Here is a 19,763-nt window from a genome sequence, read left to right as displayed (position 1 = left end):
TGGGGGTCCCCATTCCCCTTGCAGGGATTCGGGGATTCGGGGAGCTTTGAGGGTTTTGGGGTGTTCAAGGCGCTAGAAGGGATGGGGGTCCTCAATCCCCTTTTAAATTTTGGGGGTGCTTGGAGAGCTTTGGGGTGTTCAGGCTGCCAGAAGGGCCAGGGATCCCCGATCCCCTGCAGAATTTAGGGTCCCCAAAAGCGAAGGGGATCCCCAGCCCCTCCCAAACTCCGGGATGTGCTCAGTGTCCCGCAGGGGTCACCCCCACCACCCCATCACCCCATTTTGGGGGTCTCTCACCCTCCCGGGGTCCCCTCGGCGGTGCCGGCGCTGCCGCCCGGGGGTGCCCGGGGGTTCCCGGGGGTGCCCAGCTGGCTCCAGCCCCCACGGGCCCGGCAGCTCCGGCTGGAGCCAAATAATTGCCCGGTGCTTTGTTGTGCCGTGTCTGTGGCCGTGGGGCCTCCATTTGCGGGCAGCAGCCGCGGCCAGCGCCGCCCTCCCCGCCCTCATCCCGCCCGCCCCGCTCCGCTTACTCACCGACCCCCGCCCCGAACCCTCCCGGGTACCCCGGGCCCCAAAACCCTCCCGGGTACCCCCGGCCCGGCCCCGGGGACAGTGCGGGGGCCGCGTTGGGTCTCTGTGCTGGGGACATCTGTCCCTGTCCCCCGTCCCTGTCCCTATCCCTGTCCCGCTGTCCCCTGTCCCTGTCCCCACTGTCGCTGTCCCCGCTGTCCCCGTGTCCCTGTCCCCATCCCCATATCCCTGTCCTGTGCCCATTCTTGTCCCCATCGCTCTCCCTCCGTGTCGCTGTCCCGCTCTGTCCCCTGTCCCGCTGTCCCCCCGTGTCCCTGTCCCGCTCTGTCCCCCGTTCCGTTCCGGTTTCCCGGGCCGTGTGTGACAGCGGGCCCGCTCGGGCGCAGATACGGCGGCGAGATTAGCGCGGCGCTAATTAAAGCTCAATTAAAGCTGCTCGCGCTCAGGGCCGCTCCGAGCCCCAGCCCCGTCCCGGCGCTCCAGTCCCGACAGCGCCCGCTGAGGAAACGCCGCCCGCGGGCACGCGCTGCGGGCAGGGCAACCCCGTCCCGTCGCGATAATCGCGATAGAGATCTCGGCACGGGCTGGCGGCCGGCCCTGGCCTCGGGCAGCGGGGGGGCAGCGCCAACCGTGCCAGCCAGTGCCAGGTGTGCCAATCGTGCTAGGTGTGCCAGCTGTGCCAGCTGTGCAACCGTGCCAGGTGTGCCGATCGCGCTAGGTGTGCCAGCTGTGCCAGGTGTGTCAACGGTGCCAACCGTGCCAGATGTGCCAGCCGTGCCCCGGGCACCGCGCACGGGGGTGTCCTGGCGGGTGTTGGGGCACCCCCGTGGGGACCGTGACACCCCCGTGGTGCCCGTGCCCCCCCCCCGGTGCCACCCCCGTCCCTCGCTCCCTCCCTGGCACCGTCCCCGGGCGCCACCCGCACAGTCCCGGTGCCCCCCGGGCTCGGCCGCTCCAGCGCCACCCCCGCGTCCCCCCCCGGGCCCGTCTGGGCCCCCCCGAGCCGCGGGCGGGATCCGCAGCTCCGCCCGGGCCCGTCTGCGCCCCGCGGGCACCCCCGGGCCGGGCCCCAGGCACCGGGCGGCCCAGACGGCGCGGCCCCGCGGCACCGGGAGAGACACCGGGAGAGGCACCGGGCGAGGGGGGGCACGCAGGGACGGGCTGGGGACAGGGACGGGCTGGGGACAGGGACGGGCTCGGAGCCACGGTGTGACATCCCTGGGACACCATTGGGACACCATTGGGACACGGGGACGGGGACGGGCTGGGAGCCACGGTGTGACATCCCTGGGACACCATTGGGACACCATTGGGACACGGGGACAGGGACGGGCTGGGAGCCACGGTGTGACACCCCCGGGACAGCCGGACAGGGATGAGTTCGGAGCTGTGCTGGGACACCCCTGCGACACCCGCAGCGCCACCCGCAGCCCTGTCCCCTCCCTGTCCCCCACCGAGGGCCGCGTCCCCCCCGTGCCGGGCTCCGGGGACACCCCGAGTCCCCGCTGCAGTTTTGGGGAACCCCGACCCCTCCTGTCCCCCCTCCTGTTCCCCCTTTTCTTCCCCCCCCCCCGCTGCCGGATCACTCGGAGGGATTGGCGGCATTTGCCTCTTGCCTTATAATTTATGCAAATGAGCTGTAATTAGCAGTAATTTCAAGGCACGGCTCGGGGTTGCAGACACTCGGATCCCCCCTGGGCTGCGCCGTGATTCCCTGCCCTGGGTGGTCCCAGCTCTGCCTGGGGGGGCTCCAGGAGCCCCCAGAACCCAAATGCTGCTGTCCCCAGTGCCCCCAGTCCCCCCAGTCCCCCCAGTCGCCTCCTCCTGATCCCAGACCCATCCCAGCAGGATCTCAGCCCATGATCTGATTTTGGGGTGGGTCCTGAGGGTCCCAGGGGGGTTTTGGGGCGCGGTGCTGTGGGATGAGGGGGTCCTGGCGCTCCCAGACCCCCGTCCGTGTCCCCTCGTGTCCCCCCACATCCTCCCGCCCTGCAGCCCCTTCCTGGAGCGGGAATGGCCAGGACTGGGACTGGGATGGGGATGGGGTTTGGGATGGGAATTGGGGACGGGAATTGGGATTGGGGACGGGAATTGGGATTGGGATGGGAATTGGGGACAGGAATGGTGTTTGGGATGGGGATTGGGGACGGGAATTGGGATTGGGACTGGCAATGGGATTGGGATGGGAAATGGGGATGGGGACTGGGGTTGGGATGGGAATTTGGATTGGAATGGAACACAGTGGGACGGACCCTGGGGTTGGGGTGCGCCCCGATGCCCCCAGATGTGCCCTGCAGAGCCCCGTGTGTGTGTTCACCCCCATTTCTGCACAGCCAGGAACCCAAAGGGGGCTTGTCCTGCCCCTTCCCACCCTGGGGTTCCCATTGCAGGATCACCCTTCCCATCCCGGTGTCCCCATCCCGGTGTCCCCATTCCCATCCCAGTGTCCCCATCCCCATCCCGGTGTGCCTATCCCTCTGCCCCCATTCCCGGTGTCCGCTCCCGGCGCACCGGGCAGCCGCGTTTCGTTGGCATTGGCATTGGCATTGGCACTGGCACTGGCATTGGCATTGGCGGCGGGCCGCTCCGTGCCGGGATGATGAAAACCGGCCGAGCTTTCCCCGGGGCCAGGGCGGCGCTCGCTGCTCCCTCCCGGGGCCGGGCCGGGCTCTCCGGGCTCTCCGGGCTCTCCGGGGCTCCCACGCGCCGGCCGCGATCGCGGCGCTGCCCGCCCGGCCCGGCTCCGCCTTTTCCCGTGGGTCTGGGGGCTCCGGGACCCCCCCGTGCCCACCGGGCTCCCCGGGGTCCGCGGGGCGGGCGCAGCGCTGGAAATGGGGACACGACGCGCCGGTGATTCAGTGGCTCCAGCGGGCGCGGTGCTGTCGCCCGGCGGCGCGCGGGGTTTGTCCCTGCCGCAGCCTCGGGGGGGACACGGCAGACGGGGGTGGGACACCCGGGCCGAGCCGGGACAGGCTCAGCCAGAGCCTCCGCGGCGCTTCTGGGTCACCCCAAACCCACCGGCGTCACGGTGGGCGCTGCGTCCCCCTCCCTCCCGCCAGCCGTGACCCCACAATTGTCCCCCGTGTCCTCCCCGTGCCACAGAACCGAGGGGCAATGGGGGCGCTGAGCCCCCCAGGGGCACAGGCGACATCCCCGCGGGCAGGAGCAGGTGCCCAGCCCTGCGCGCCACCCCCGTGCGTCACCCCTCGATGGGGGACACGTCCGGGGGTCCCGAGGGGTGGCAGCAGGACAGGGCGGCCGCCTGCGCGTCCCCAACAGGGGAGGGGGCGCCTGGAGGGGGTGGGGACACGAGGGGCGCCCGGGGGTCCCCGGGGGCGGCGGAGGAGGCGGCCGGGGCCGCGGGAGGAGGCAGGGAGGGAGGGAGGCGGTTGTTGCTTTCTTCTTTAATTACCCCCCTGTTTGCGGTGTCTGCTGCGAACTTCCCGTCCCCTCCCTCCGCTTTCATCCGCCGGATCCTGAGACCGGAGCCGGCTCCTGTCAAGCGCCGGGGCTGCGGCTCTGCCTCCAAGGGTTAAAATCACCGTGCCGGGGGTGGAGCTGGGCGGGGGGGCGGAGGGAAAGCCGGCGGCCGGGCTGGGACCCGGCCATTCCTGCTCGCCCGGCCCAGTGGGTGCCCGGTGCCTGCGGAGCCGCGCGGGTCCCTCGGCTCCCCTCGGCAAGCAGCGCCCGCGCCCATGCGGACGGAGCCGCCGGGCCCCCGCCGCCGCCGCCGCTAGAGCCGTACGTACCCCCGGTGCGCCCGCGCGGTCCCGGTCCCGGGGCTGCCCTGAGCGCTCCGCTCCCCGCGGGTCCCCGCCGCCCACCGCGCCCCGCGTTCCGTCCCCTCGCTCCGAGCCCCAGCGCGACCCCCGCCCCTCGGCTCCCCGGTGCCTCCGAGACCCCTCCGGTGCTCCCGCGTCCTGCGGGGCTGCCCGGGCTGGAGCCCCCCGCCCGCGCCGCCACCGGAGCGGCGCCGTTCCCCTCCCGAAAACCGCCCGGGGGCTCCGCCGCGGCTCGGGGGGGACGATCCGGATCCCGCAGCGTCCCCCCGGCCCCCGGGCATCGCCCCCAAAGCCGCGGCATCCCCGCGCCCGCCCCGCCGCCGCCCCCGTCCGCCCCGTCGGGGCTCCCGGTGCTGGGGGCAGCGGCGCCCGGGCGGCCCCGCCGCGGGGCGAGGCACCGGCCGAGCTGGAGACGGGGCCGCGCCGCCCGTGCCCAGCCCGGGCCGTGACTCACGGGACGCTTCAGCCGCCGCTGCCTCAGTTTCCCTGCGGTGAAATGGCCAGCGCGTCGCTGAGCCCCGCCAGGGAGGGAGGGAGGGAGGGAGGACGCTGCGGGCCCCTGGGGATTTTTGTCATCGTTCCCGGATGGAAAATTGTCCTGGGAGGCTCCGTGCCCGGCCCGAGCGGGGGGGCTCTCCCGGCGCTCCCCCAGCCCGGTCCCGGCCCTTTCCCGGTTTGGGGCTGGGGCGGGGGTCGGTGCCGCCGGTCACGGTGGGGTCGGTGGGACCCCCGAGCCGGGGGCATCGCTGGGATCGGGGCGTCCCGGGAGAGCCCCGTGCCGGATCCCATGGGGTGGGAGCGGGCCCGGAGCGCCCCGAGGGTCCCTGCCCTCCCGTGGGGGTGCGGGGGCTGGGGGCTGTCCCCAGATCTGGGGGTCCCGGGGGCCCGTGAGGGGCTGGCACTGAGGCACTTTGTGTGCGTGACCCCAGCTGGGAGCAGGGTCTGGGGGCTCAGGACCCCCGAGCGCGGTGTGTGTGTGTGTGGGGGTGACGGAGCCGGCCGTGCCAGCCCCTCCCGAGCCCACTCGTGTCCCCGGGGGCCGGGGACGGTCCCGGGGCTGGCGTGGGCACGGCTGAGCCCCCCGGGGCAGCAGGACCCCCAAACCTGCTCAGCTGCCCCGGGGGGCTCATCCTGCCACCGGCTCCAGGCTGAGCCCCACCTGTGTGGGCAGCACAGGTACAGGTGGGACCCTCAGGGGCATTTTGGGACCCCCCGAAACTCCCACGCCGACCTTTGGGGTCCCCCTGCCTGCCCGGGGGACGCTGGCGGGGGAGAACGGGGTCCCCACGCGGCTGAGGGGTCTCCAGCACTGTGGGGAGCCCGGAATCCCAGCGTGGGCTTCGGGGAGCGCCGGGGGTCCCATCGGGGGATCCCCCTGCCCAAATCCCCCAGCACCCCCCAGGCGTGTCCCCGAGGGTCTGTCCCTGTCACCAGGGGTCTGTCGGTGTCCCCGAGGGTCTGACCCTGTCCCCGGGGGTCTGTCCCTGTCCCCGAGGGTCTGTCCCTGTCCCCGAGGGTCTGTCCCTGTTCCCGAGGGTCTGTCCTTGTCCCCAAAGGTCTGTCCTTGTCCCCGAGGGTCTGTCCCTGTCCCCGAGGGTCTGTCCTTGTCCTAAAGGGTCTGTCCCTGTCCCCGAGGGTCTGTCCTTGTCCCCGAGGGTCTGTCCCTGTCCCCGAGGGTCTGTCCTTGTCCCCGAGGGTCTGTCCCTGTCCCCGAGGGTCTGACCCTGTCCCCGAGGGTCTGTCCCTGTCCCCGATGGTCTGTCCTTGTCCCCGAGGGTCTGTCCTTGTCCCCAAGGGTCTGTCCCTGTCCCCGAGGGTCTGTCCCTGTCCCCGAGGGTCTGACCCTGTTCCCGAGGGTCTGTCCCTGTCCCCGAGGGTCTGTCCCTGTTCCCGAGGGTCTGACCCTGTTCCCGAGGGTCTGACCCTGTCCCCGGGGGTCTGTCCCTGTCCCCGAGGGTCTGTCCCTGTCCCCGAGGGTCTGTCCCTGTCACCAGGGTCTGTCCCTGTCCCCGAGGGTCTGTCCCCGTCCAGTGCAGACCCTGGGGATGGCCGGGGCCGGGGGAAGGCGGCGAGAGCGGCCGGTGGGAGGGGGTTCAGGGACGGGGGTGTCCCGGCGCCGCCGCGGGGAGCCGGGGGGCGGGAGCCGGTGGCGGCAGGTGGATTTCGACACCGGGGTGGGGCCCGTCCCCAGCCCCGTGGGGTTTGCGCGGCTCCCGCTGAGTCACGGCCGCCCGGCTGGAGGCTGCGGCCGCCCGGGGGTCCGGGGGTGCCCCGGGGGTGCCCCGGGGGTGCCCCGGGGTGCGGGGGGCGCCGGCCCGACCCGGCTTCAAAGCTTAGCCGGGGGCTGTGCCCGGGGCTGCGCTGCCTCAGCCCGCTGCCAGCCAGCCCGGGGGTGCAGCCCCCCCAGAAGGGCCCGAGGGCTCCCGGCGGGGCCCGGCCGTGGGGCGGGAGCGAGGGGGGCGAGGCTCCCCCAGCCCGGCTGGGGTGCGGCACGGACAGGCTGGCCTCGGGGCGCCGTGTCCCCCTCGGGGCGCCGTGTGCCCCTGGGGGTGCCGTGTCCCCTCCGTGGGTCTGGGGGTGCCGTGTCCCCCTCGGGGTGCCGTGTGCCCCTGGGGGTCTGGGGGTGCCACCTTGGCCCCCTTGGGGACCCGGGCAGTGCTGGGGACACAGCTGGGCAGGTGATCCAGCAGTGTCGGAGGTTCCCTCGCAGTTTGGAGTCAGGCACCGACCCCTCCGGGCTGCAGACGTGACCGAGCGGCACCGGGGGCTGGCACAGGGGGCGGGGACGGCGTGAGGGTGCCCCCCCCAGCCGGTGCCACCGTCCCGGTGTCACAGCGGTGTCGCAGCAGAGCGGCACAAGCCCCGGCTGGGGGCTCAGCGCCTCCCAAGCCGCGGCGCCGGTGCGGGCGGGGACGGGGGGCGCGGAGCTGCGCCCCCTCCTCCTCTCACAGCTCCTCTCCCCTCCCCCGGGCCCCGCTCGGCCCCGCAGGTCCGTGCGCGCCGCCCCGCGATGCTGACGGCGGTCTGCGGCTCGCTGGGATCGCAGCCCTCGGACGCGCCCCGCGCCTCCCCGACGCACCTGGACCTGCAGCCGCTGCAGCCCTTCCAGCCGCACGGCCCCGCCGCCCCGGGCGCCGCCGACTTCGCCTCGCCGCTGCCGCCGCCCGAGCTGCCGCTGCCGGGGCCCGAGGACGCCGCGTTCGCCGCCGCCGCCTACGAGCCCCATGGCCCGCCGAGGTTAGAGCTGCCCCCCGAGGGCCCCGCCGCGCCCGCGGCCTACGCCAAGCTGCTGCCGGCCGCCCCGGACATGGCGCACCCCTACGAGCCCTGGTTTCGGCCGCCGCACCCCGGAGCGCCCGGCGAGGAGGGCGGCGGCGGCGGCGTCAACTGGTGGGAGCTGCACGCCGGGGCCGGCTGGATGGAGCTGCCGCCGGGGCAGGGCGCGGGGCTGGCCGTGCCCGCGCCGCCCGGGCTGCCCGCGGCGCTCGGCGGCTACGGCGGGGCCGAGCACCAGCTGTGCGCGCCCCCCGCGCACCTGCTGCCGCCGCCCGCGCAGCACCTGCTGCCCGCCGAGGCCGCCAAGGCGCTCGAGGGGCCCCCGGAGCCGCGCGGCGCGGAGGGCGAGGCCGGGGCGCGGCCCAAGGGGGCCCGGCGGGCCGTGCCCCGGGGCGGGGGGCAGGCGGCGTGCCGCTGCCCCAACTGCCAGGAGGCCGAGAGGGGCGGCCCGTGCCCCGAGGGCGCCAAGCGCAAGCACCTGCACAACTGCCACATCCCGGGCTGCGGCAAGGCCTACGCCAAGACCTCGCACCTGAAGGCGCACCTGCGCTGGCACAGCGGCGACCGGCCCTTCGTGTGCAACTGGCTCTTCTGCGGCAAGCGCTTCACCCGCTCCGACGAGCTGCAGCGGCACCTCCAGACCCACACGGGCGCCAAGAAATTCTCCTGCCCCGTCTGCGGCCGCGTCTTCATGCGCAGCGACCACCTGGGCAAGCACATGAAGACGCACGACGGCGGCAAGGACGGGCCCGAGCCCGAGGGCAAAGGCGCCGGGGACGCGGCGGCCGCCAAGGGAGGCAAGAGGGAGCCCGAGGGGGGCCCGGCCGCCCCCACAAACTGAGCGGCTGAGCCCCGGGGCCGGGGGAGCCCTCGGGGCCGCTCCGCGCAGGGGCCGGGGCGGGCACGGGCGCAGGGCTGGCTCCTTGTGCCGGCCAGCCCCGCCACGGCCCCGGCGTGGGGAGCGCCGCAGCCGGAGCTGCCCCGCGGCGGTTTCACTTGTCCCGCTGCCGCTCTCCCGCCCCGCTGCTCCCTCCCTCCCTGCCTCCCTCCCTCCTCCCCCCGCACTCGTCCTCCCCCGGCTTCCCAAATCTTGCTTTCGGGAGGCTGCTGGCAGGCGGCGGGGCTGTTTGGGAGGAACATCAATGGGAGCCGAAGGAGCGGGAGCTGCCCGGGCACGTCCAGCCCAAAGGGGAGGAAGGAGAAGGAGAAAGGGAGACGGGAGAGCAGAGGAGGAGCCCGGGAGCCTCCGCTCGGGGGGCGCGGCCGCAGCCCCCCGGGCCCTCCCCACGCTCCCCTCCGAGCTGCGGCTCCCAGCCGGGCCAGCCCCGCTCTCCCGTCGCCCACGAGCGACACGGGGGGACCGGGGACATCCCCCTGCCCCGGCTGGGGCCGCAGAGCCGGCGGGGGTCCCCCACCCTCGGAGCGCCGCTTTGCTTGTGCGGCTCGAGGGTGCGAAACCCATTTTCGGCCCGAAGCGCGGCTAAAATGGGGAAAAAGGGGAAGCAAAGCAAGAGTTGCTGCGGGAGCGCGGCCGCGGGGAGCTCGGGGGGCTGCGGGGGCCGCGGCGGGCGGCACCTGCAGCGTTCCCACGCCCACCCAGCCAGCGCGGCCCCGGGCGGGAAGCACCGGCGCGGCCGCGGGCCCGGGAGAGCCGGGGCGGCCGCATTCCTCCGGCCCGGCACGGCCGCGCTGCCCGCCCGCGACCCCCGCCCCGCCCCGCCCCTCCCTGCGGGCGGGCACCCCCGCCCGGGCCGGCTGCCCGCGCCCCCCGTGTCCCCCTGGGGACCCCGGCCACCCCCGTGTCCCCCCGGTCCCCCCGGGACCCCGTGTCCCCCCGTGCATGCTGCCCGTCCCCGCGGCCCCGTCGCCGTCCCCCCGGGCCCCCGCAATTCCAGGGAATTCCGCCTGGCCCCTGCATGCTGCCCGTCCCCCCGGGGACCCCCGAGCTGCCCCTTCCCTCCCGGGGACCCCCGGGCTCCCCCCGCCAGGGACCCCGTAGTTTCCCCGCCCTGGGGTCGCCCCCCGTCCCCGGGCACCCCGTCCCTGTCCCTCACCCCTGGCTGGGGGTCCGTGATTCTCGGTTTTTGGATCTTTTGGGGTCTTACACCCCGGTTTTGGCAGAAGCCCTCGGACACAGAAGGAGAAGCTGGAGCGGGGCCTGGGGAGGGGTTTGGGGGGGATCGGGGTTCGCTGGCTGCTCAGGGCACCCGGGGGTCCCCCCGGCGCTGCCCCCCGGCCAGCAGCAGTGGGAACCAGTTGGGAATCTGGGGAGGGGGGATCTGGGGGGCGCCGAGCCCCGCTCCGGCCCCTCCTGCGGTTCTGGGGGGGCTGCCCGGGCTCGGAGCACCCCGAGGTTCGGGGCGGGGAAGGGGTAGAGGTGAAGTCGAGTGGGGTCCGTGCCCAGAGGGCGCCCCGAGGCCTTCGGTTTTGAGTGTTTTATTATTATTATTAATTATTAATTATTATTAATATTATTAATTATTAATTATTAATATTATTATTTTATTAAGGTGAAGCCAGGATGGGGAGGGCTCGGGCCCCTCCGAGGGTCCCCATGGCTGTCCCCATGGCTGTCCCCATGGCTGTCCCCTCGCTGTCCCCTGGCTGTCCCCATGGGCGATGAGGGGCTGGCGCAGGCCCCCCGTGCCCCGGGGCCGGGACCCCCAGCACGAGGTGAAGTCTCGCTGGGGAGGGGTCTCGGGACGCGCCCCCAGCCCCAGCCCGGCCGCCGCTGTCCCCCCCGGGCTGTCCCGGCTCTCCAAGGACGCCCCCGACTCCGGAATTTGCCTTTTCCAGCACAAAATTCCCCCTCGGGGTCCCCCAGGTGGGATCTCACCTCCCGAGGGGACCCCGGGTGGGGGCTCAGGACCCTCCCAAAGTCCCTCAGAGCGGCACCAAGGGGACCTCAGCGGCTCCGGATTGTGGGGGGCTGCGCCGGGGGCACCCCACGGCCGGGGACTCGGGGTTCAGCCCCAGCGAGCTGATCCAGCCTGGGGGGCTGCGGGGGGGGACCAGGTGAGCTGAGCCCCCCAGGTGAGCTGTGCCCCCACCCCCCAGGTGCGCTCAGCCCCCCAGGTGAGCTGTGCCCCCACCCCTCAGGTGTGCTCAGCCCCCCAGGTGTGCTCAGCCCCCCCAGGTGCGCTCAGCTCCCCCAGGTGTGCTCAGCCCCCCAGGTGAGCTGTGCCCCCACTCCCCAGGTTTGCTCAGCCCCCCAGGTTTGCTCAGCCCCCCCAGGTGAGCTGTGCCCCCACCCCTCAGGTGAGCTCAGCCCCCCAGGTGCGCTCAGCCCCCCAGGTGCGCTGTGCCCCCACTCCCCAGGTTTGCTCAGCCCCCCAGGTTTGCTCAGCCCCCCCAGGTGAGCTCTGCCCCCACCCCTCAGGTGTGCTCAGCCCCTCAGGTGAGCTCAGCCCCCCAGGTGCGCTCAGCCCCCGCAGCCCCGGGGCTCTGCCTGCCGCGATGGGGCAATGAAGGCTGTAAAACCGGGCGGGGAGGGACGGCGGCCGGGAAACCAGTCCAGCCTGCTGCGGCGTGGGGATCCCGGCCCCGCGCCCCGAACCGCCGCGTCCCCCGCCCGCCCCCGGGGCTGGGAGGCACCGCCGGGCCCCGGGCTGGGGGCGGTCCCGGGGATGGAGCCCCCGGCCCGGCCAGGGGAGCGTGTGTGCTGTGAAGAGGCTGCGGGGCTGCGGGGTTTGGGTTTTGTACTGCAATAAACGCCGCGTGTTTTCCACGCTCCGGCTCTCCGGCTCCATCCCTGCCCGAGGACGCGGGGCTCCGAGACCCCGACCCCAAATCAGCCCCGTCAAATGGTTCAGGGCTTCGGAAACTCGGCCCCAAATAGGCCCTGCCGAGGGGCTCGGGGGTCGGGAACCCCGACCCCAAACCTTCCTCACCAAGGGACCCAGGGGTCCGTAATCCCGACCCCAAATCATTCATTCCAAGGGGCTCGGGGGTGTGGGATCCCGACCCCAAACCATCCCCACCGAGGGGCTCAGGGGTCCCCCAGCCTGGCCTCGGCTCTCCAAGCCTTCCCAGCGCGGGGGGACCCCGGGAGCCGCTGGTGTGGGGGTGACGCGGGCTGGGACCGCCCGAGCCCCCCCGAGGGTCCCATCCCGAGCCCCCCGGGCCGGGCGGGTGCTGCCCACGGGGGGCTCTGACCCACGGGGGGCTCTGACCCACGGGAACCCCCAGCACACCGTTCCTGCCCCAGGGGAGGAAAGCTGGGACCCCCGACTCCGGGTTCTTTTGGGGAATTCCCACCCCGACCCGCGCGGCTCCCAGTGCCGGTGCCATCCCGGTGCCATCCTGGTGCCATCCCGGTGCCGGTGCCGGTGCCCGCCGCTGCCGCCGTGCGGCCTCCGGCCACCGGGCGCCGCCGTCGCACGGCCGGGCTGGACAGGGCGGGCCGGGGCTGGACAGGGCGGGCCGGGGCGGGCCCGGGCAGCGGCGGAGGAGGCGCGGAAGCGGCGGCAGGTCCGTGGGGACGGGAGGGCCCCGCGGGGTCCCGGTTACCGGCGCGGGAAGGGAGGGAGGGAGGGAGGGAGCGGGTCCCGTCCGCGGTCGGTGCCGGGGGTCCCGGTTCCCGGGGCTGCGGTCGGTGCTGGGGGTCCCGGTTCCCGGGGCTGCGGTCGGTGCCGGGGGTCCCGGTTCCCGGGGCTGCGGTCGGTGCGGAGCCGCGGGGTCTCGGGGTGCTGGGGGTCACCCCGCCATCGGGTCGCTGATGTCCCCCAGGGTTCAGGGACCACGTCAGCCCCTCCGTGCCCACCCCAGAGGGACCCTGGGGACACAGCCGGGACAGGGACAGGGGGCTGACATCGCCCTCGGTGCCCGCCCTGACCCGGTTTAGGATGGCGGGGCACGGCCCGGTGCCCTCGTCCTGCGACTGCTTCGTGGCCATGCCCCCGCACACGGCGTTCCCCGCCGTCATCTTCGCCAAGAACGCCGACCGGCCCCGGGACGAGGTGCAGGAGATCGTCTATGTCCCCGCCGCCACCCACCGGCCTGGGGACAAGGTCCAGGTGAGGCCGTGCTGGGGCCAAAGGGGCTGCGGGGACAGAGCACCCGGTGCCAGCTCACCCAAGTGTGTCCCCGAGTGTGCAGGGCCAGGGTGGCTGCGGGGACAGAGCGCTCAGTGTGCCAGGCGCCACCTCCATGTCCATGTCACCCCTGTGTGCCAGGGTGGCTGAGAGCACTCGGCGTGCCGGTGTCACCGGTGTCCCCCGTGTCCCCCCGTGTCCCCGCAGTGCACGTACGTGCAGATCGAGCAGGCCGAGCGCACCCACGCCGTGCTGCTGAGCCGCCCCGCCTGGCTCTGGGGCGCCGAGATGGGCGCCAACGACTGCGGGGTCTGCGTGGGCAACGAGGGCGTGTGGACCCGCGAGCCGCTGGGCGAGGCCGAGGCGCTGCTGGGCATGGACCTGGTCAGGTGAGGAGGGGGAGGGTGATGAGGATGGTGAGGACAGCCCCGTGTCCCCATGTCCCCATGGTGAGGATGATGAGGATGCTGAGGATGGTGAGAACAGCCCCGTGCCCAGCCCCGGCTCTGTCCCCACGGTGAGGACAGCCCCGTGCCCAGCCCCTGGCTGTGTCCCCACGGTGAGGACAGCCCCGTGCCCAGCCCTGGCTGTGTCCCCACGGTGAGGACAGCCCCGTGCCCAGCCCCGGCTCTGTCCCCAAGGTGAGGACAGCCCCGTGCCCAGCCCCGGCTCTGTCCCCACGGTGAGGACAGCCCCGTGCCCAGCCCCGGCTCTGTCCCCACGGTGAGAACAGCCCCGTGCCCAGCCCTGGCTGTGTCCCCACGGTGAGGACAGCCCCGTGCCCAGCCCCGGCTCTGCCTGACGGCCCCGCTGGCACAGGCTGGGTCTGGAGCGGGGCAGCTCGGCCCGGGAGGCCCTGGAGGTGATGACGGCGCTGCTGGAGCGCCACGGGCAGGGCGGGAGCTGCAAGGAGCAGCCGGAGCCCTTCGTGTACCACAACACCTTCCTGCTGGCCGACCGCAACGAGGCCTGGCTGCTGGAGACCGCCGGGCGCTACTGGGCGGTGCAGCGGATCCGCGGTGAGCGGGCACCGGGGGCACCGGGGGCATTGGGGGGCACCGGCGGGGTCTCACAGCCCCCCGAGTGACCCCCGGGCCCCCCCGGCACAGAGGGCAGCCGCAACATCTCCAACCAGCTGAGCATCGGCAGCGAGATCACGGTGGAGCACCCGGGGCTGCGGGAGCGGGCGCGCAGCCAGGGCTGGTGGAGCGGGCACGGCGAGTTCAGCTTCGCCCGGGCCTTCTCCCTGGAGAAGGAGCCCCCGCGCATGGAGGCTGCCAGGGCTCGGCTGAGAGCGGGGACGGAGCTGCTGCAGCGCCACGCAGGTGGGGCAGGGCGGGGATGGCGTGGGGACAGCGTGGGGACGGGGTGGGGACAGGGATGGGGACAGGCTGGGGATGGGGATGGGATGGGGACAGTGTGGGGACAGTGTCGGGATGGGGATGGGATGGGATGGAATGGGGACAGGACAAGGACAGGGATAGGAACACGATAGAGACAGGAAGGGGGATAGAACAGGGATAGGGATGGGGACAGGAATGGGGATGGGGACAAGATGGAGATGGTGACACGGAAGGTGACAGGACAGGGATGGACGTACTGATCCATGGCTCCCCAAGGGCTGCTTCCACACTGGCATGGAGCTCTAGTGGCAGCACTCAGGTGGGGACAGGGATGGGGACAGGAATGGTCCCGTGGCTCCCCAAGGGTTGCATCTGTGCTGGCACACCCCCAGTTCCTGGGGACAGGGCCTGGCGTGGGGACAGCCACCCACAGCCACCCCAGTGTGTCCCCAGAGCCACCCACTGCCACCCCGGCGTGTCCCCGCTGCCCAGGGCCGGGCTGGCGGCGCTGAGCCGTCCCTGTGCCCGCAGGTCACATCACGGAGGAGACGCTGATGTCCATCCTGCGGGACAAGGCCGGCGGGATCTGCGTGGACAGCGCGGGGTTCCGCACGGCGGGCAGCATGGTGTCCGTGCTGCCCCGCGACCCCGCGCTGCCCTGCGTGCACTTCCTCACGGGCACGCCGGACCCGTCGCGGTGAGCGCAGCCCGCGGCGGGCGCGGGACACGGGACGCGGCGCTGCCCCGGGGCCGCTCCGTGACCCCCGGCCCTCCCCAGGTCCGTGTTCAAGCCCTTCGTGTTCGTGGCCGGCGTCCGGGCGGCGCCGCAGGTGCGCTCGCCGAGCTTCCCGCAGGACCCCGCCCGGCAGATCCCGCGGTTCCGCAGCTCCGTGGATCGGCGGCACGAGCTGTACCGGCGGCACCAGGCGGCGCTGGAGCTCATGGAGCGCGACCCGGTATACCGCGCACCCCGCGGATCCCGCAGAGCCCGCAGAGCCCAGAGCCCACAGAGCCCACAGATCCCACAGATCCCATAGATCCACCCTGCAGATCCCACAGAGCCCACAGAGCCCCCAGAGACCCCACGGAGCCCACGGAGCCCACAGATCACAGAGACCCCACTGGCCCCGCAGATCCCAGAGACCCCACAGAGCCCACAGAGCCCAAAGAGCCCACAGAGCCCACAGATCCCATAGATCCCACTGACCCTGCAGATCCCAGAGATCCCACAGAGCCCAGAGACCCCACAGAGCCCACAGATCCCAGAGACCCCACAGAGCCCACAGATCCCAGAGACCCCACAGAGCCCACAGATCCCAAACACCCCACGGATCCTGCAGACCCTGCAGATCCTACAGACCCCACAGATCCCATAGATCTTGCAGACCCTTCCTCACCTTGCAATGGGATCAAACCCTGATCTCTCCAGCCCCTCCCTGCAATGGGATCAAGCCCTGATCTCTCTGATCCCATTCCGGATCCCCAGATCTCCCTGACCTCTCCCTGCAATGGGATCAAGCCCTGATCTCCCTGATCCCATCCCGGACCCCCTGACCCGTCCCTGATCCCTGCAGGAGCGGGGCCAGCGGCTGCTGGGCACGCTGCAGGAGCTGGAGCAGCAGGGCCTGCAGGGCATGCGGGAGCTGCTGCAGGGCACCGTCAGCCCCAGCCCTGGGGAGCTGGCCGACCTCTTCCTGGACTGCGTGGAGGCCGAGATGAAGTTCTACAGCTGAACCCCACAGGTGGGTGGGCTCGGGTGCCCCGTGGTGTTTGTCACGGACAGGGAATCCCAAATCATTCCCAGAGCCCAGCCCTGACTCTTCCTGGGTGCCAGCCCAAGGTTTGCCCTGGAGCAGTGAGCTCAGGCTGGAATGGGGTGTGAGGGGAAAGGCAGGGATATGGGATATGGGATGTGGGATGTGGGATATGGAATATGGGATATGGGATGAGGGATATGGAATATGGATATGGGATGTGGGATGTGGGATATGGGATATGGGATGTGGGAGATGGGATATGGGATTGGGGGTCCTGCCCACCCCACTGTGTGTGCTTTCCCCATTTCCAGCCCCTCATGGTGGCACCAGGCCGGACTGGAATGGGGATAAACTCTTTATTCCTGACTGCTGCTGCTGCAGGGTGTTGGGGGTACCTGCAGCCCGTTTCCTGCTCCTCTGGCACAGGTTCCCCATTTCCAGCCCCTCATGGTGGCACCAGGCCGGACTGGGATGGGGATAAACTCTTTATTCCTGACTGCTGCAGGGTGTTTGGGGTACCTGCAGCCCATTTCCCCCTCCTCCGGCACGGCTCTCTCTCTGCAGAGCCTGGCCCGGGGGCTGGCTGGAGGCGCTGGGTGCCCGCAGCGGTGCCAGCGGAGCCCCGGGGCAGCCCTGGGGACACGGTGGGGCTGTGCCGCCCTGCCCCGCGCCCAGCAGCTCCCGCAGCTCCTCCAGGCGCGCCCGGTGCTCCTCCAGGCTCAGCGCCCGCCGCAGCCGCGCCCGCCCCGCCAGCTCCCGGCGCAGATCCCCCAGGAAACCTGCCCGGAGGGACGGCAGCTCCAGCAGAGCCGGCACTGCCAGCCCCGGCGCCGTGCCGCGTGTCCCCGCCGCCCCCGGGCACCTCTGTCCACCGTGAAGGGAGCCCTGAGCGCCGCCAGCAGCTCCTCGTCCTCATCCTCCTCATCCTCGCTGCTGCAGGAGCCTCCTCCTCCCTCCTCCTCCTCCTCCTCGGCCGCGCTTGCCCGGACGGGCTGGGAGTCCAGCTGCAGGAGCCGGGGCAGCGCTGCCAGCACCCCGTCCCTGTGGGGAAATGGGAGGGAAAACCAAATTTCCTGCAGCTGTGGGACTGGGAGTGGGGGTCCCGTCCTGCCTCAGCCCCCCAGAGCTGAGGGGGGAGAGGAGAGATTCAAATCCCTGGGGTTTGGAGAGGAGAGAGTCAAATCCCTGGGGTTTGAGCAGGGATTGACATCCCTGGGCTTTGCAGAACAGGGATTCAGATCCCTGGGGTTTGGAGAGGAGAAAGTCAAGTCCTTGGAGTGTGGAAAGATTCAGATCCTTGGGGTTTGGAGAGGAGAGATACAGATCCCTGGGGTTTGGAGAGGAGAGAGTCAAGTCCTTGGAGTGTGGAAAGATTCAGATCCTTGGGGTTTGGAGAGCAGGGATTCAGTCCCTGGGCTTTGGAGGGCCACGCTGTGTTTGATATTCCATGGAGTGGTTCGGGAGGGAAGGGACCTTAAATCCCCTCCAGTTCCATGCAGTGACACACATCCCACTTCCCAAACCGTCCCGGGGCACTGCCAGGGACCCGGGGGCACCCACAGCTCCTCTGGGAATCCCATCCCACCCAGGGATTCCTTCCCCAGATCCCCTCTGGCAATGCGAACCCATTCCCCTTCTGTCCAGAATCCCTTTCCCGGCCCTCCAGCAGGCACTGAAAGGCCACAACCAGGTCGCCCCGAGGCTCTCCCAGGTTTTTGGGGGGGCTGTTTCTCCCCTCGTGCCCCACCTGTACCCCTCCTGCTGGGTGCACTGGTTCCCTGCCAGGTCCAGGATGCGCAGGCTGCGGGGCAGCTCCTCTGCCAGGAGAGAGCAGGGGAAGCAGAGCTGGGGGGCAAAATCCCTGTCCCCAAAATCCCCCTCAGCTCCCCTCAATCCTGAGACAGCCCCAGGATGGAGGGAAAGCACAGGGGGCTGAGCTGGGGGCCAAAATCCCTGCTCCCCAAATCCCCCCCAGAGCTCCCCTCACTCCTGAGGCAGCCCCCAGAGCCAGGGAAACTGAGGCAGGAGGGCGGGAGTGGGAGTGCAGCCCACCCCCGAGGGGTCCCTGCTCCCACCTGTGTGCAGCACCTGGATCAGGTTGTGGGACAGGTCCAGGAGGCTGAGCTGGAGCAGCCCCTGCAGGTTCTGCACCCTCTGGATGCGGTTCCCGGCCAGGCACAGGAACCTGCGGGGCTCAGGAGGGTGGGCAGGGGGTGTCACAGCCCCCCGGGAGGGGCAGGGGGTGTCACAGCCCCCCGGGAGGGGCAGGGGGTGTCACAGCCCCCCGGGAGGGGCAGGGGGTGTCACAGCCCCGCGGGGACACCCGGCCCCCCCTGCCCCAGCCCTCCTGCTGTACCTCAGGTTGGGAAAGCACTCCAGGTTCTCCAGCTTCTCAATTTGGTTCTGGAAAATAAAATAGAGGGGAAAAAAAAACACCACCAAAAAACACAAAACAACGTGGGGTGGTGTTGTTTTTTTGAGTTTTTTTTTTGTGGGTTTTTTTTTTTTTTTTTGACTGCCGACTGAAAATTCACATTTTTGGGAACGCTCTGGGATTGCTCCAACCAATCCCGGGGGCAACACAGGAGATTCTGGGGTGGGGAGGACATGGAGACGTCCCAAAATTCAGAGCCCTGAGTTATCCTCATGTGGGTTTGGGAGCACTGGAATCCCAGGGGGGTTGGAATAGGGGGCAGGCTCGGAGACCCCCGGGCGTGGGGGGGACTGGGGGGGACACTGGGACAAAACCCTCAAGGGTGGGGGGAACTGTTCCCTTCTGGAGATTGGGGAGGGGAAACAGGAGCAGAATTGGGGGGTGTCTGTGGGATCAAAATTGGGGTGTCTGTGGGATCAGGACTGGGGGGTGTCTGTGGGATCAAAACTGGGGGGTGTCTGTGGGATCAGGACTGGGGTCTCTGTGCCCCCCAGTATCAGGATTGGGGGTGTCTCTGTGCCCCCCAGTATCAGGACTGGGGTCTCTGTGCCCCCCAGTATCAGGATTGGGGGTGTCTCTGTGCCCCCAGTATCAGGACTGGGGGTGTCTCTGTGCCCCCCAGTATCAGGATTGGGGGTGTCTCTGTGCCCCCCAGTATCAGGACTGGGGTCTCTGTGCCCCCAGTATCAGGACTGGGGGTGTCTCCGTGCCCCCCAGGATCAGGACTGGGGTCTCTCCGTGCCCCCCAGCTCCGCACCTGCTGCAGGTAGAGGCTGTGGATCCCTTCCTGCCCGCGGCTTTTCCCGATGCAGGAGATGTTCTCCCGGTCCAAGCGCAGCGTGCCGGTGGGCAGCGGCCCCGCGGAGCTAAAGGGGGCACAGGGGGGGGTTTGGGGGTGCCCTGAGCCCCCTCCCTGCCCGCCTGGGGGGCTCTGGGGGTCCTCACTCACCGTGTGCGGGTGCTGATGAGGCTGTCACTGAGGGTCACTCCTGGGGGCTGCGGCTCCTCGGGGGCTGCGGGGATTCAGAGTGGGGGTCCAGGGCAGCGGCAGCCCCTCCTGCAGGGAGGAGCCCCCCCAGTGCCTCACTCACCCCCACAAAGGGCGTCCCCTTGCTCAGCCATGGCCGGGTGGCCGGGGGTCCTTGTCCCCTCTCAGGGGTGATGGAGGAGCAGGGTCTGAGGGAACAGAGGGTGACAAATCTGTGGGCTGGGGACGTCACTGGGGATTGCTGGGGTGGGACCCCACGGTGGGCAGAGGGGCTCTGTACCCAGGGGGATTATGGCACTGGCATTGCGGGGATCAGTGGGACCGGGAGCCCCGGTCTGGGGATCTCAGAGACCCCGGGATGGGGCTGGGGGTCACCGGGAGCAGGCCCCGCTGGATGGGGGCTCTTAGAGACCCCTGAGATGGAGCCAGTGCTGCTCAGCGGGACCGGGCACTGTGGTTTCGGGGCTCAGAGACCCCTGGATGGGCCAGGGGGGCTCACCGGGAGCGGTTCCCGGCTTTGGGGCTCGGTGTCCCTCACTTTGGGGCGTTCCGTGCCCCCGGTTCGGGCTCCGAGCAACCAGGCCGCACGACGCCGTTGCTATGGAGACGGGCGCGCCGA

The 19,763-nt window shown here is 71.2% G+C and overlaps 3 protein-coding genes across 6 annotated transcripts; 2 read left to right on the top strand and 1 right to left on the bottom strand.

Moving 5' to 3' along the window:
- The first annotated feature begins 7,317 nt into the window (after positions 1-7,317).
- On the top strand, positions 7,318-8,430 carry SP6 (Sp6 transcription factor). The gene has a single exon (XM_058041884.1). The coding sequence runs from the start codon at positions 7,324-7,326 to the stop codon at positions 8,428-8,430; it is 1,107 nt and encodes a 368-aa protein (XP_057897867.1). The 5' UTR covers positions 7,318-7,323.
- A 3,591-nt stretch (positions 8,431-12,021) lies between these two features.
- On the top strand, positions 12,022-16,521 carry SCRN2 (secernin 2). Of its 4 annotated transcripts, none has more exons than XM_058041870.1 (9): positions 12,022-12,059; positions 12,318-12,604; positions 12,830-13,011; positions 13,442-13,641; positions 13,732-13,947; positions 14,497-14,662; positions 14,744-14,921; positions 15,540-15,707; positions 16,287-16,364. In XM_058041870.1, exons 2-8 carry the CDS (start codon positions 12,434-12,436, stop codon positions 15,696-15,698), a joined length of 1,272 nt encoding a protein of 423 aa, XP_057897853.1. In that variant the 5' UTR covers positions 12,022-12,059; positions 12,318-12,433; the 3' UTR covers positions 15,699-15,707; positions 16,287-16,364. The 4 variants fall into 4 exon arrangements, with proteins under 4 accessions (XP_057897853.1, XP_057897850.1, XP_057897852.1 ...); XM_058041867.1 differs by having other exon boundaries at positions 12,032-12,059; positions 12,433-12,604; XM_058041869.1 differs by lacking the exon at positions 12,022-12,059 and adding an exon at positions 12,073-12,093.
- On the bottom strand, positions 16,038-19,729 carry LRRC46 (leucine rich repeat containing 46). Its single transcript, XM_058041459.1, has 10 exons — positions 19,644-19,729; positions 19,248-19,332; positions 19,106-19,169; positions 18,914-19,022; positions 18,079-18,125; positions 17,798-17,907; positions 17,470-17,539; positions 16,585-16,763; positions 16,242-16,501; positions 16,038-16,058 (listed from the first exon to the last, which is right to left on the bottom strand). The coding sequence occupies exons 2-10, from the start codon at positions 19,276-19,278 to the stop codon at positions 16,038-16,040; spliced, it is 891 nt and encodes a 296-aa protein (XP_057897442.1). The 5' UTR covers positions 19,279-19,332; positions 19,644-19,729.
- Positions 19,730-19,763: the final 34 nt, after the last annotated feature.

This window comes from Melospiza georgiana, chromosome 28 (assembly GCF_028018845.1).
Source record: "Melospiza georgiana isolate bMelGeo1 chromosome 28, bMelGeo1.pri, whole genome shotgun sequence".
NCBI classification, from domain to species: domain Eukaryota; kingdom Metazoa; phylum Chordata; class Aves; order Passeriformes; family Passerellidae; genus Melospiza; species Melospiza georgiana.
Note: the sequence above shows the minus strand (reverse complement) of the source record. Positions and strands in the feature narration are given on the sequence as shown.